Here is a 17138-nt window from a genome sequence, read left to right on the forward strand (position 1 = left end):
CCCAGTTCCCTTCCTCCTGCTGATGAGATTTCAGGCTTCCAAACTGATGCATCAACTATAAAGGATTAGATAATGTGTACATTCTTAACCCTGCATATTCATTCTGACCAAATGAGAATTTTTCCATACATGTACACAAACAACATGTATGAAGTTTCCTATAAAATGCATGGACCAAACAATTAATTCTACCAGAAGTTGCTACTTAATATGGGAAAATTTACATAGTTGAAAAATAGCGCCAGTTGATTTTGGTAAGCACAGAAAATGAAGAAATATTGCCTGCTTTGAATGGTTGCATTAACTCCTTAAAATAAATGTCCTCACAGTTTGTTGCCATGAAACATGAGATGAAAAAGAACAGAAGATTGGTTAGTACCTATTTTGCCAAGTAATTTGTCTGTAATTCCATGTTGACACAAACACTGCAGAATACATTTTTTGACATGAAGTTAAAAAAAAACAAAAAACCAAACCCAAAAAGCATTAAGTCTTAATTAGCAAAACAAAGCAATGCTTTATTTTTCGCTTCTTTTTCATCTGGACAATGAATGCAAAAGAACACAGAAACAAATAGAAGTTTAGAAGAAAATCCCAATAGGATATTGAAGATAATACTTAACTTTCTTCTTTCCATAAAAAGCTGAGAAGTAGAGGTGCCCCTAAAGCTTTAGTTACTATCAGTTATCTCTGAAAGATTAGGAAAATGAAAATGTTTACATATGTATATTTTAAACATTCATTATAGATACAAAACTCAATACAGCACTAGCTTAACACAACATAAACCTCACTGGTTTTAATGTTAGTAATAAAAAAGCAGAATTCTAATTAAAAAGAAAAATGGAGGAAACTATTTGTACTTTTTTTCCTCAAAGGTGCAACCAACAGCCAATGCATTTTTGCAACTGAGATTCCAGTTGTACAAAGGACTGAGAGATGTCTCCTCCTATTTAGAGAAGAAGCATAAATTTCACAAACTTTAAAAGAAACTACACGTGCATGAACTGTAGACAGTACCCCTTAAAGAGATGATATTTATAAGAATGTAATGGTATACTTTAAATGAATAAAGGGAGAGGTAAAACACATTTTCTACTTTCAGAGCTTTAAATTTTTTTCCTTCATAGATTACTTCCCAAATTACCTTGCATTTAAAATAGTTTGTTCTCATGAAATGGCAATGTATTTACTCTAAACAAGCATCATAAAGTAGTTGTATGATTTTTGAGAAGCACTCAATGTGGATGTTGTATTTATAGTGACCTCAAGAATGCAAACCTCCAAAATTACATCTGCTATTAACTATCATTTAATAGCCAATTAACAAAAAATACGTATATAGCTCTAAGATTAAACAAAATTTAGAGAATATGCTGTTACAAAATATATTTTGACATATTTCCTAAGAAGCAATTAAAACAGTCATTTATGCATTTATTTACAGGGGACTCAAAGTGTATCAGTTTTAGCACAAACCAGTATATTGGCTTGAATTCAATAAAATATTGGCGAATATAAGATTGTGACAAGGAACTCTGGGGTTTAGTAAACATAAAAATGTTCTATACAATCATTAGATGAATCTAAATTATATAAAAAAACCTGTCTGAACTGGTTAATCTGAATCATTTAATGCATTTCATTGTACTCAGAAAGAAGTTCAGATCACCAACTCTGTGGTACATAAAAGCTGTGAAACAAGTTACCACTCAAATCTTTCAGATACAACAAGCACAGATTAACTGAGTCTGACTGTACCTAATCTATACTTACAGATAGTTTGTTCTTATTTCAATACTATCCTTTTAACAAGCACATATACAAATGTGCTAAAACAAAAGGCAGCAATTATAAATATTTACTAGAATGACCAGAACTGGTACTTGCTCCTAAACCATCCTGTCATTCATTTTTGAAGCCATATTTTCAATTATTTGTCTTCTGGTTTTAGTAGTCTTCTATTTTATTGACTTGGAGGGTTACAGATCATCTGGAAGTTTCATACCAGCATAGGAAAGGAATGTCTGTTCGATGCAGTCTGGAGATAAAGAAGAAGTTGTACTTCAGTTCATCACCATGACTTACCAGAAGCAGCGTTGCTAAGTGACCAGCAAACCTGAACTGCAAGCAAAGCAGCAGCATCCCCACCCCCATGTCAGAACGCGAGAAAAAAAATGTTAAAATTTACTGTTATTTTGTTATGATTTCTAAAGAACACCTGAGAATATTTTCTAACTGTAGGGGTATTATTTGTTATTTATTAAAACTAATAATCAGTGTAAAGGAGTCACTTTAGAGTCACTTTGCTACACAAGAACAAGGACACTTAAATGCGATGGCAATTAACTTGAAGTTCTTGTTTCAGTACTTAGGATGCTTCAAAAACAAATATTATGTGCTCATCTCTAAACAGCCCACAGACCTTATGAGCCCACATCTCAGAGGTGCTTACAGGCAAATAAAAGATTCAAAACCACTGAACTCTGACAGAACAGCTCATTAACTTCAGCAAGTCCTGGGTTAAACAGTGTTTTGTTCCAATGCAGAATTTTAACTGCAAAACAGCAAGGAATCCCAGACTGCATTATCCTACACTTTCACTATTCAAACTTCACTTCTCAAATACCATTTAGTCCTAACAACTGTTTTTATAACAGTATTTTTAAACTTTACTGTACTGAAAGCTAAGAGATATTTTCAGTCATGTCTACAAATTTCAGTATTCTGAAGAGGTTACCACAACGTTAAGAAAAGAAGCCATAGCTAACCATTGCAAAAAGGCAATGCTGCCATGCTTGCCACTTTGGATTGGTTGCTAAGAGGCAATATACACCTCAATAAATTGACTTACTGCATAGTTTGGAAAAGAAAAGGCACATTTAAAAGAAATATTATGTCACAGTTAGGTTAACAGATTTTTTTTCATAATGCAGTGTCTATTGTATAGCACACATTTATCATTAGCTGTTTTTAAATGTTTATCAATGTCTCTTATAAAATGAATCAGTTTTTTTTTTTTTTTCCAGTCAAATACTGTCTGTTTTCAGCCTTCAAAAATGTGTTGTTAATTCAAACTGACTCTGTGATCAATCCTGGAGAAAATTTATAAAAGACTTCATTTTTTTTTACAGCAAACATAGCTTCGCATGTCAAAACGTCAAAATACCATTTTTAAGCATTTTTAGTGAAATGCAGAGCAATAAAAATGCTGCAATACTTATTTCTAGGCTTAAATTTATCTTGTCATGCAATTTAAATAAAAACAGTCAAATGCAAATAAAGACCCCTGGTTTAAATTACATACTGAAGTCCAATAAATCCACTTAACAGATAAATAGTATTAAAAAAAAAAAAAAAAAGTGGATATGTGCCAGACTGATTAGTCAGCTACCTGAAGGATACATAAAGCACATTGTTGCATACAGAATAATCATACTTGTACATGACTGTCTTAATCCAGTCATGTAAAGAGAGACAGTACTCAACTATTGTTTGCATGTTCAGGCCCATGTCAATCAGATTTAATATGCAGGCAGATTAGAGCTTCCTAACTTGCTGACAACAGGTTGACTACTAAAGCAGCACAAAGGACAGTATCCTGACAGCAGCAGATACTGTTTCTTAGGTAAAACAATATGTTCCTCCTAATTTTTTTGCTACACATTAGCTCCAGGAAAGACTGGAAGCAATGAGGATGCATTACTTGCTTTCAAGTAAGAAACTTCACACATCTCCAAACTTATGAAGAATGTATGTACAATATTCATCACAGATGTTCAAAACCCATGCAACTTCTACTTTGTGACAGAAGTTTGATTATTTATTTTGAATATTTTTTTTTCTTTGCCATTTTCCTGGGAAAGATAACCTCCTCACTAAAAATGGCTTACCTTCAGTACAAGAAAAAAAATCTTGTTCTGTGAGCAGCTGCCATGCTTTCAGACATATTTCTGACTTTAAGATAATTAACAAAGCCTCGAAAGAAGAGAAGGAGTCCTGAAAGTGTAGAAAAATGCACAAAATTAAGTATATTACATAAATACACACTACCCCACATTATTCTTAGAAACAATTTTTAAACTCTAAGTAACTTACTACAAAGTAATTTACTACAAAGTAAAATGAACCCTTTATCATTCACAAACTCAACAAGCAAGACAGCTTTTATCTTGTGATACAAGGATTCAATTTTATGAAAGGTTTTTTACAAATTTAAGGGACTTTAAGCCCAAGTGTCATCTGCTAAAAAGACTTCATGAAAATACTTAAAGAAAAAAATCCTGAAAAGTAAAAGAATCTGATTTGCAAATTCAAGTAGAATTCTCAAAATAAACTCCTAGTGTGTTAGAAGAGTACCTGGTTTACAAAATATACCTTTAGCAATATACACAATAAATGTACTGCAAGTAAAAAAGGGAAAAATAACAGACAAAGTAAGGATTGCTCTAGCAAGAAGTCTATAATGAATTATAATAGATTATGACTTGGGATTTTTAACCATCTATAAAAAACCACCAGTCCAAGAGGAGAAAGAACAATTGCCAAAGAAAATTACTCAACATATGTCAATATTACAGTTTTGTCAACTCTAAATTTAAAAAACTTTAAAATTATCTACATTTCACTGCATTTGAAAGAATATTCCAACTAAGAGGAAAAAGATGCGCATAATAGTTACAGAGAAGTTACATTTGCAATAATGTCACCTTGAAGATATATGCTTATGTGAATATATACATGTGCATTAAAACTCCAAAGGCTGAAATGAAAATCTAAACTGAGGTTTTATAAGTTCAGCAAAGGATTTCATTATTTTCTTTTCCACATGATGCACTTTTTCTTCCTGCTGTCTGTATGTGCCTCTGATTTTTTCCAATGATCACTTTGTCTCTAAATTATTTTTGTTTGTGATTTTTTTAACTTTCCTTTTGCTTTTTTAAACCAAATCTTCATTAAGACATGCATAAAAGAAAAAAAAAAAAAAAAAAAAAAAAAAAAAAAAAAAAAAAAAAGACAATAGAAACACTCTCCTAACCCCTAACAAGAGGAACTTCACCTAAGCCAGAAGACACATTTCTGTGATTAAGGCAAATTCTCCATGAAGAAGAAAGCAGTAAGATCTTGACTGCAAGTCTACTACAAAGCCTGCTACCCAAAGGCTACCAGACATAGTCCCCCTTTCAACTGAAAAAAAACTGAAAACAGCAAAATGAGGGCAGGCAGCTCCTTAGGTGCTTGATTGCATATTTTCTGCATTATACACATTGGAAAAACAGTCCAAGCTCAAACCATATTTAACATTTCTCTGTTAAGGGAAGATTAAAAAAAAACACACCCCACTTTCCATTGTGTTCCTCAATAAGAAACATTGGCTAACATTTAAGTTTAAACTATAGATTTCTCTCTCCAATTTTTTCACTTCACATGGCAACTCCTTGGAAGTAAACCACTGCTGCTCTGTGATAAATAAACAGATTTTTCCAGATGTTGAAAAGAGGAAAGCGAGCAGAAACAGATCAGTGAACAGCAGAAGAGAAGAGATGGCAGTAGGTGGGCTGAAGGATGTCAAAGGGCTATGCATAAGAAAGACTCCAACTCATTCACTTCTGGAGAGATGCTGGACATACTATTTTGTGTTCTCTAACAAAAGGTTATCCAAAACACAGATCTGGTTGGCAGTGTTCCCATGACATGATAATACTCTTCTTCCATGTCCTGCTAAGTAGCTTTTTTATGTAGAATCCTTCTATGGTGTTCTAGCAATACCATACGGCCACTTTATCAGTTTAAAAATATTATTGGCATATCTCATGCAAAACACATAAGACAAGGGAAAGCTGACTGCTGGATGCACACTGTATACCTCAGAGTGCTTTTCATTCCAAGTCATATTATCAACTTTGTGATTTAAAGAAAAAATAAAATCTTCAAATACTTCAGACTAAAAGTAAGGCTTTCCCAAATTAAAGTGAGCTGCAAAAGCCTAGTAAAAAGAAAATTACAGCTTTTTCCATAGAAAAGGCAGGCGCAGGGGGAGCGCTAGAGGAAGAAAATTATTTTCATCCTACTGAAAAAAGGTGTTAAACCTCAATATCAGGCACCACAGGGCTTGGTTTTAATTAAAGATTTATCTGGAGATGTTTGTGTCTGCAAAGAGTCTCTTCACTTCAAGGTCTGTGCCTGCAAAGAGTCATTTCACCTACTTCAATGCAATAACCTCAAACAATACAAAAACATTCAAGGGACCGATGCTCTGATGTGTTAAACATTTGCAGTTTTAATGCATTTCAAGCAACCAAATGCACATTAGCAGAGCGAGGTGGGCATTAGAAAGTATGGCGAATGCCCTTGAACGCTACCAAAAGGCAGAGAATTTTTTAGGAAATATTATTTAAGAATTTTGGTATTTCTTGCAAGGCAAATAGTAAATCACAAACAGTGAAGATCTCCAAGTTGGTGTTTTTTCTTAACGTACTCAACACTTCATTCTAACACTTGCTGTTAGCCACTTGAATCAATTGACTCAAAGGGAAGAGTGCCACCTACTGAATCAGCAACTGTTTATCATGCTTCCAGAGCTGGAAACAAATTAAAATGCATAGCAGCATTCACTTCTATTAAAAAAAGGCATTTCAGAGTCCATATTCCAATTACAAAATCCACAGTTGGAGAAAAGGTTGGGGTTTGGTAAACCTTCATTAAAAACAAAAAGAGCAAAATTTGATGTGCATAAGACTTGAAGCATGGGCAGGCAGAGCTTTCAAGAGAAAGCTGACATCATGGGACCACTGTGATCAGAAAGCATGAAGTCATTCTCTCATCTTACTGAGCAACTGCTGATGCAGTTTGCATTTCAAAGGACTCAAAAAGGACATTTTGTGACCTGTGCACAAGACAGCAGACTCCACCTTCCTGGGTTCAGTCACATTTCTTAAAATTTAATACTTGACATATAGGTTTATACATGTAAATACTACTTAGCACATAAAGCCAAACTTTCATTACACAGTTCTGCCCCTCTAGATCAGTAGAAGCAGCTTAAAAAGCGCAAGTTGCAACTATGTTTTACACATAATCCCTTATGCAGAACTAAATTTTTTGAGCTGAAGGGTATTTGACTTGTCCACAGTTCACACAAAAACACCACTATGGTAACCAATAGCCTCATTAATACAGTATTAATACTAACGTGGAAATAAGAACAATACACAAAACTGTCAGCAGCTAAGGAAAAGCGCATAGCTAAACATGTTACAAAACTCTTATTTACAATTCCACGATTCATCTTCTGAGTATTTCCACATGAAAACAGAAATTAATTCAACTGCCACTTACCAAGTACGAGAAATATCCACCAAAGCCAGTACTGTCCATTGAAATATCCAGTAAAATAATCTGAAAACTGAAATTTATACATGAGGCTTAGCTGCAGTAAGATAGATGACTAAGACATATTTAATGCACTATGCAAATAGAGAAAGCATGAAGGGAAAAGCAAGTTAAAATAAAAGTAATGAATCCTACTAAAATGCAAACCTAGCATATGTAGTACAGTTTAATACACAAATAAAATGCTTCTGTTGTCAGTTGGCTTGCAGCAAAGTAATTAAAAATCTCCAAAAAAATACATGTGTAGCCATTAAAATATATATAAATATATATCTGAGAAACACCCTTGTACGCCAGTAATGTGATGTTTTTTATTATAATGAATCACCACTTGTCGATTTTCCCTTTTTCCCCCCAGTGCCTGCCATCCCAAACACATTACAGCAGCCTGCTGCTTTAGATATTAACACGAAAAGCCACATTAGTTTAATCTTATCAGACAGGGATGTTCTGCTGACCCCACAAAAGAAGAGCTTTTGACCTTCTGTATACCCCCTACTGTTAATCGCTGCCACGAATACCAGCCCCATAAAGACCCCCAACTCATTAAAGTCTTTTCATTTTCAAACCAGCATTCAGTTCCCAGCAGTGAGCTGAACACAACTAAATGAACCTTGAAGTGCCATTTCAACTGTTCCTGCGAGTGACCATGGCAGACAGTTTTGTCCTCCCTGTGAAGTGGGAGGCAGCTGGAGGGCAGGGTGTGATCGTACTGGAGACAGGTATCTGTGCCTTTACCAGACTCCAGACTTCATGCTTCACTGATAAAAAGGCTAATCAAATGTCTCCAAAACCCACACAAAAAGTAGAAATGGGGAGATGAGTGAAGAGTTGCCAGAAGGAGTAAAATAACCTACTTAGCAGCTCTGTATGTTCTTTCCATGCACTTCTACCCTGCTATCATTCTTTATGTTTACTGCATCCTGACTTTTGTGTTTAGTGCTTCCTATTTGCCCTTTGTAGGACATTTCAGTATATCAACCAAAAAGTAACGAGGTGGAAGGGGAAGAAGCCCTGAACAAACAAAAGAATCCCCCAAAAACAACAAAGCAAAAAACCCAACAAAAGAAAAAACAACCAAACCAAAGATACTGGGCCACATATGCAACCAGATGACAATCTAAGACATTTTAAAAACTAGATAAAGCTGGCTTTTTTCTTCAATTAATCCACATGTTTTCTCCAGAATAAAGTCAGATCATGTGAATTATTTGAGGGTTTAATCTTATATATTCCATCTATATCTATCATCAATCAATGAAAAAAATAGCAAGAAACAGAATTGCTAAGTTGAACTAAAGAGTTGGTATTTACATTATCCTTATATAAATACTCAGTTCCTAGGATTTGGACAACACATTGACATTGATCCCATCTCACTTGCTAGTCAGTATTTTCAATTCTCTAAGCATTATATGTGTGTGCATATAAATATATATATCTATACATACATACACACACACATATCAATATACTTTTCCAACAGTTACAAGTTAATTTGATTGGAAAGAAGATGTACTAAAACAAATCAAATACTTGCCCATATGCATTACTCTCCTCTCCTACTCTCTTTGGGCAGAATCAGTCATGGCTGCAGAATTTCCCCTATAGCAAAATTGTGCTTTTGTTCCCCCTGCTCTTCCTTCTCCCCAGTAAAAACTGATACAGATCAAGCATATGTGAATTCAGACTGTTTAGACACTAAAAAGTTTTGTTAATCCTGAGTGAAAGGGTGGAAGATCTTGAAAGAAAGGAACAGAATCATTTGGTGCATACAGGCCTGCTTGTGTGTCACCATTACAATGACTGTCAACACACACCTCACAAGCTTTCTGCTCTTGTCTCTAGGAAAGGAGACAGTAGGGGAACATGATGATCTTCATTACAAAAATACCCACCCCTGAGGTCTTGAAATTGGCCAACCCTAATATTTTTGAATTAGCAATGGATTACATACAATAATTTAATCATAGACTAGAAAGTAATTCTACAAGGAAGGTTAGCATATATTAACTTTTATATTTGTTTTGAGCATATTTTTCAACAGAGAGGAATAATAAAATTGACATAATGAACAAGTTCTGCCCTCTGTTTAGCATGCCTCAAGGGAAGCTGAAAATATCCCAAATGAACGCATAGTTGAAAAATTTATGTCTTCTCTCTCCATTAAGATAAATTCCACCTCAGCCCCTGAACTCCAACAAATACATCAGAATCACACCTGGTACAGCACCATTCCTCTGCTCTGAATTAGCAAAAAGAAAATCAAAAATTAAAAATAAAAAAAAAGCCCTAAGAAGGATGCAGTACATGTCCAGGAAGCACTATGCAATTTTTCTACATTGTTTTTTTTACTACTGTGCTAAGACTAATACTCACACAGAAAAAAAAAAAATGTCATTGATGGCAGAATATGAAAGATATTTAAGTTATCCAAGATATTTTTCTTCATTAAAGGGAATGGGATTTTAAATGCTGTGTCCCACAGATAAGCAGAATTCAAGTTCAGAAAGCAGTACTATATTTCATCTAGCATCCATTTAGCTAAGTAACTTGCATTTGTCTAATATGCCTTTTGGAAAAGTATCTAGTTTTGCAGTGAAAACATCAAGAATCAAGCATTTAAGATTGTAAAAGTGTGACAAAATTTATAATTAAGTTGGACTTGATCCCATATGTATCTTACAAGGAATAATATAATTAAATACAGGGAGGAAATGCATTTTTATATTCCCTTCCCAACAGCCCTAGACATCTTATATAAAAGGACACTATAATACCAGTGATATTTTAGGTACTTGCTCCACATCTTCTGTAGAGTTTTAAATACTTGTGCAAGGAATGAGTTATTCTGCATTTATTTTAGTGAAAGTGTGAACACCAAATGTTATCAAATGTTATACAGGTAAAAAAGGAAAAAATACTGGTTTTCAATTCCCTTATCCTTGAATAAACTATTATGGGTTTGCTCTACAGAGCCTGCACAGTGTGAATCAAGAAACATACCCGTACAATGAGAATCCATTTGATCAGGGAGAGACCAAATCCACAGATTGCACCATACCTTCCAGCTATGGTATTTGTTATACAGAAGGATAAACAAAATCCAATCCAGTTGAAAATAAATGCCACTATAAAATAAAAGAAACAGTAGCTTCTGTTAATCTGTATAACTAAGCAAACAGACTTAACAGTAATTTCACTTTTCAACTAAGGACATGCTTACACAGTCAGCTAATTCCCTTCCGGTAATTCAGGCTTTCAGAGATTGACTTTGAACCCAGACATTCCCCATGGTATAGTCATTTAATGACAAAGCAAATGGTAAACAGGCTGGAACCTACTAATTTACACAAGAGAAAATGACAACATAAAAGAAAGTATTACACTGCAACAGACACCTAACCAGATTATACTGGGCATGAAAAGTAAATTCACAAAAAGGTCCATAACATACAAGATTTGGATTAAATAAAAGATGAAAAACCCTTGCTACACTTTTATAACCAAAAAAGTAGTTATATGCACACATACATGCATGTATCAAAGCTGCATATTCAGCTTTATCCAGTTTGGATCTTACAGAATAAAAGTATCACTCTTGCTCCAAAAACTTAGTGTAGAAACAAAGGCAAGTTGAGAAGCTAATGTTTCATGGGTCTTTTTTAGATTTATATTAATGCCTTTTCTTTTAGATCTATATTCATAACACATAAGAAGCTTTGGAAGCTTTGCACAGAAGTTAAAAAAAAATCAATGAACAAAAGGACATTGAGCATAACTACTGATATTGCTTCAATTAACACTTTCACATAACCCACAGTTCAACAACTTAGTTTCATATCTGCATATGTACTTGGCCACCAGCATCATCTGTATTAACTTCAGGTTGCATGCATTATATCAGTGGGAGAATTCACAATTAGGGGAATGGGCCTTCTTGGGAATCTGTGAGGGCATCCAAAAAGAAAACCACCAAACAGAAGAGCTGGAGGAACTGGTAGAAGGCGGCAACTTTGGAATTCGGGAGAGGACATGACACGGAAAATTGGAAACATTAGCGAACTCCACAGCAAACACAAGAATCACAGAGGAGGGAAAGAAGAATGGAAGAAGGGTAGAGGGGAACAAAACCCCTGCCCACAACTCCTTAATGTTTAAAATCCCAAACTTACGTACATAAAATTCAGACACTAAATCAACAGGGAAAAAGAAAGCCTGTCTTTTCAGTCAAAGTTGGAACACACAACTAGGAACAGAAAATTGCTTAATAGTTTTCTTCAATTAAAGCATTTTGAAGTACTATCTATAAAAAACAACTATTTTTATACTTTAAAACCTTCTTACAACTCTCCCAATAATCCACAAGATGCAATGATATGCTCACAAATGAAAAATTAATGTGTAAAACTGCAGTAGGATTTCATGAACTTGAAAGAAACTGAAGTGCCAAGAGAAAGTTTTGGAAGGCTTTACATCAAAATAGCCATTTTAGTACAAGTGAGAAAACATTTTGAATTGGTCAGAGACATGGGTAACAGATGGTGGCAACAAGAATTCTTACTTTTATACAAATTACTAATCTAAAAGGATCCCAAAAAACAAAATCAAAAAAAAACACCACAACTTTGAACAGATGCTGATCCTAACTGGCATGTGCAGAGGAAACAAAACCAATCCAACCCCCACTAAAAAAGAATCCTACAGAACAACACTGTGACCCTAACATTTACCTATCTTTCCAAGACAGTTACATTTGAGAGAGCCTAGATAACCTGTTTTGATTTCCCTATTTTAAGCAAGCTCTCCAAACGCACCATCTTTTAATCAATTTCAAAAGCTCCTCATTCAATGCATTTTCTGGTCCTGTCTCAGCAAAAGAGCACATTGCTCTTTCTCCCCACTACTCAAGCTACAAAGAAACACTTTGATCATGGTTAGGTATACCTAAAGGCAGGTATCTTAAAAAGGTCACAGGATACACATGTTTCTAATGGTTCATGAGGACTAATTTTTTAATTACCTCATTCATTGAAAATGCATTATAAAAATTAGAGACTTCCCAATCATAAATACAGGAGGGGAAAAAAATTAGTTTTTATAATTAAAGAGGAACACTGACAATTTCACCCTACTTTCAACTTGAACTAAAGAAATATTCAAAATAGAATCCACTGTCACTGCATATGTATTTGATGGATATTTACCATCAAGGTGTTTGCCCAACTCTTGAAAGAAAAGGCATCAGCATGTTCCAGTCTTGTTCACAGTAATCTCTATCAGTCTGCTGTTCCATCAGACTAAACAGCTAATCCAAACAATAGACATAAACCTCCTAAGAGTTGCAAACTATCCAAGTTCATACATTCCAATAAAACTGAAGTACATACAGAAGAAAAATATCATTATTTAAGTTTTTATCTGTAACCATTTGATAGAAAACTTGTACAGTAGGGATGTGATAAAAAAATCTGTGTCCAGCAGCACAAGGAACATGTTACTTCCACCTCTCTAAAACTCAGGCAATGTAGGGAGATTGTCCCAACACTGCCTGGGTGTTCCATCATTTCAACAAACTTAAGAAGGGCAACAATAAGGTCTACATATTTTCCATCTTGCCCATTACTTCTCTCTTACATGCCATGTCCTACTACTACTTTGAAAATCATTCTCCTTGTCTCATTCTGGTTAGGAAATACAGTATTTGCTTTCAGAAATGCATCTCCAGCTTCTGAGCAGACTACAATTCTGCCAATTGTTTTTCTCTACATCAAGATCAGCTTCATTTGCCTATCTGTATATCTTTTTCCACCATGTGCATCCATGTATACCTTCTGTCAGCCATGCAAGCTCTGAATTTTCAGCTTACACTGCATCTGGTAAGAGTTACTGCAGTTTATTTCTGTGTAATTCTTGCCTCAACTTATTATTGAAATGAAAGTAATTTGTAATTTTCATCCCTGTGTTGCCATAGAGAAGCCACAGCATAAGCTTCCCATCAAGCTGAGGGAGAAAACAAACCAGTGAGGGGAGTGACCAGTAAAATGAATTACATATTAATTTCTCCACAATTACCAACTTCCTTCTCTATCTACTAGAGACAATTAAGGAATTGTATAAGTTCCTTGATGTAACAAATGCTATCCTCCACCATTTTCCTGCACCCACTCACTTTGTGAAATGGAAATGACACTGCTCAGCTGTTCAAGAGATGACTTCATCCTTCATACCACATCAGCTTCCATGACATTCCTGCACAGACAATGTACCTGCCGTGACACTAATAAACACACTTTCATAAGAAAAGCCATTGTTAAAACTGAGGGGGGAAAATCTGGTGAGCTGCTACAACCACATCATGATTCTAACTCAAAAAGACTTCTTAACTTCTGCTTGACCATCATCTTCATGCAGCCAAGTACTATGTGGATCCTGTAGATCTCCAATCAAACCACTGAGCAACAAGAATTGTTTTTTATCCCAAAAGTTATTACATGCCTACTTGAGCCCAACTTTCAATTATTGTCAACTTTCCATTAACAAATTTATGACATTCAGATGAACATCATGCTGACTGCATTGGCATCATGATTTCAGTATCTACTTTTAATACTCTAGCACTATTCAGAAGTAGGACTAATAAAAGTGTTTTTTGAATTTTATAATTCCTGAGGTGATGACAAGAGGACAATGTCTATATAAAAGTAATTCATGTAAGAAGAATATAAGCATTAGCATTATTTCCTCATGACAACAAAGCTCATCATAAAACATAAGAAAATGGCTTTTGGGAGGAGGAGGGTTGAACTAACTGTCTTTTTTAATAAAGAGTGTTCATGATCCAAAGCAGTCCCTACATTTATGCTGTATTTCTCCTTAAAGTTTTTAGTAAAATAATCCCAGTCAAAATACAAAGTACATGACTTCTGAGTTGTATGTATTAAAATACATCAGATGAAACAATGACAAGCACATTACATTGTGATTTTTCCTCAGATGCTCCAGCACTTCACCTGCTGATCCTGTTTACTTAGCTTTCCACAACCACACATTAACCACTTGCTTTAAATTTATAAGTATCATGAAAAGAAGCCAGCAAAACTGATTGGAAGCCTTATGTTCCAAATCTTAGCCACACTCAAGCCTGTAAAAAGATTATAATGGCAACTGAATATACAAAAAGCAATTAATGCTCAGTTATAGCCTTTATTCCACAATTTGTTTGTTTGTATACTTATTATTTTAACATACAGCAAACACCAAGAGCTTAATGGTTTATACCTGGCCTAGACTTACTAAGCATACTACAATAATAATCCTCACCAGGTCTTCACACCACTAGGAATTGTTCTTTCCATTCCTGCATACAATTTGTTCAATTCTTGAACTGGAATACATATCTTTACTCCATCCTGAAGGTTAATTTACAGACTGATGATGATCACTAGAAGTGCTGGCTCCATAGGCTTCCACAGAAATCAGAATTTTTTTCTTAATGATTAATGTTCAGAAACATTCCTCAGCAATTTATTCCTACTTCTTCATTACTCTAGCTGCTATGTTTTTCTTACTAGACCATCTAGAAGTTTCTTCATTCCAGTTGTTTTGTATATCTAATGCATACAGAAAAACTATGTCAGTCAAATTGTTTCTACGGTAAGAAGTTAGGTGATTGTGTATGAAGGTCAGTGAGCCTCCCCTAATAACCAGAGAGAAATAAGAACTCAAAACAGTTCCTCTATCTCCCAACATTTAGAATTTTAATGAAGTAACTTTCCCTCAGCTTCTCTTGCAAGACTAACAGGAACCTGCATAACATTTGTAATAGAGACAGAGAAGCCAGGTTTCCTAAAGTTACACAGAGGAAACCTCCCATGGGAAATTCAACAATGCTTACCACTCCCCAGGAAGCATTCACCAGGAGACTCTGCTCTCCCTGAGCTTGTGCTACAATTCTGCCATCCAACTAGGGTCCCCTTGAAACCCCCAAAGTAGGTTTAACTGTGTGCAGTTAATTGACTGTTTGATGAACTTATCAATTTACAAAATTCTGGTAAGTTATTTTCTGTTCCAATATACTGTCTAGAACACCATGTACATTTACATTGCCCTGTAAAACAAGATTTTATTGCTGTGAGTTGTATACAATGCTTATATAGCTTAGATGTTCAAAAACATCAGATTTCTGTATGAGAATTTAAGTTTTGGTTGTACTACTGAACACTTTTCTCCATTTTTATCTCCTTATTAACCTATCTTTTAACCTATGAATTCACTTTTTCTATGTTATAGGGACAACCCAAAACTTTACATGGTTTCAAAGAATCCAGATAAGCTTCTCAACTCCTCTGAGGGCCCACAGGAAAAAAGGTTGGTTCTAAAGCATTCCTTAAATATAAAGGAAAACCATATAAGCCTTTCAATGATGTCCAAAAACACCTCCTTCAGATAACATACCAGTATGTGTTTATCAGACATAATTCAAAAGACTTCCACTACAGGCAGATTAACCATGAAAACCAAACCCTTTGTTCATGACAGTTACTTGCTCTATCACAATTACACTTTGTTCAAAATGGAAAGATACAGCTCAGAAATTCCTCCCTTTTGTTGTGCATATAAAAAAAAATACTCTGAGAAACTCACCTACTAACATTCTCAGGCTTTCTATAAAATTTCTACCATGCTGAATAATGCATAGCTGACTTAAAAATACAAAATATATTTTAAAAATGAAGTGGTTTGATAGCATTTTTTTTTTCATTTTGCCTTCATAGAAAAAAGAATATATTCACACATATATTAATTTCCCTCTAAATAAGAAGCCGACAGATACCAGTCCCAAACATTAGAGAGCAGATTCTTAGCTCACCAACATAATCACAGACTAAGGGCAATACCAATTTCCTGAAACATGATTTTTACCATATATTAGAAACAAAATGGGTTGCTTTCCAAAGTCTTTCACCAAGTTTCCGAATCAAGTAAAAAAAATTCACCGCTTTGTGCTAAGGACTTCACTTCTTCAGTGTGCATTGCCTCATTCTGTTTAGCTCTGCTAAACAGAGTAACACTTGATAGCTTAGATGGGAAATAGGTCTGTAAACTGGCATGAACCAGGCTCCTAAAGGAACCAAAATCCTTCAAAAAAACAGATCTGGCCACTAGATGGCCTCGAGACAGCAATTTTATGCAACGCAGACAGCTACCACTAGATGGTGGCACATATCACTAAGTGCAATATGCAGCTAAACTCAGTAAAAAGTTTATTTTACTATGCCTCACTAGATAAAATGAAATTAAAGAATGCTAAATTACTGTTAATCTTAAAACAAAGCTATCTATCTCCACTTCCATCCCCAAGATCTTCCAATGCTGTACTTGACAGTCAGGGAGGAGATGGGAGAACACATCTGGAACAAGTCATTTGTTCACTCTCCTTCCACTAGAGAACAGTTCCTGATATAGTTCTCTTACATTTTAATTTTAACTACGTGGGGGAATTTGCGGATTTCTGTGATCTGCCACCTCTACTTCCCATTCTGGGAAAAAACCCAAAAGATAGCCTTGCTGTAAATTTCAATTGCTACTCTCCTAAATCTACATACATCAACTTTCTGGAGATTTTTATCTCTTTGTTGGACAAACGTGAATACATGACCCACATATAAAATATATACCCTCATTACGTTATGCTCATTTTTCATTTAATTCACCAATTTCCTAGTAGAAAAACTGCAAAAAGT

At 34.8% G+C, this 17138-nt stretch overlaps 1 protein-coding gene across 2 annotated transcripts in view; it reads right to left on the reverse strand.

Annotated features, from left to right (window-relative positions):
* Positions 1-493: 493 nt before the first annotated feature.
* The window catches only part of NDFIP2 (Nedd4 family interacting protein 2), a 45011-nt gene continuing 28366 nt past the window's right edge, over positions 494-17138 (reverse strand). For both annotated transcript variants that reach the window (XM_079317207.1, XM_079317208.1), the window contains 4 exons: positions 10399-10523; positions 7339-7405; positions 3894-3999; positions 494-2041 (listed from right to left, as the gene is read on the reverse strand). In XM_079317207.1, the coding sequence (XP_079173333.1) occupies positions 3896-3999; positions 7339-7405; positions 10399-10523 (296 nt within the window). In that variant the 3' untranslated portion in view covers positions 494-2041; positions 3894-3895. The remainder of the gene's footprint in view (positions 2042-3893; positions 4000-7338; positions 7406-10398; positions 10524-17138) is intronic.

The sequence above is a fragment of the Erithacus rubecula genome (genome assembly GCF_903797595.1).
Source record: "Erithacus rubecula genome assembly, chromosome: 1".
Taxonomy (NCBI): Eukaryota; Metazoa; Chordata; class Aves; order Passeriformes; family Muscicapidae; genus Erithacus; species Erithacus rubecula.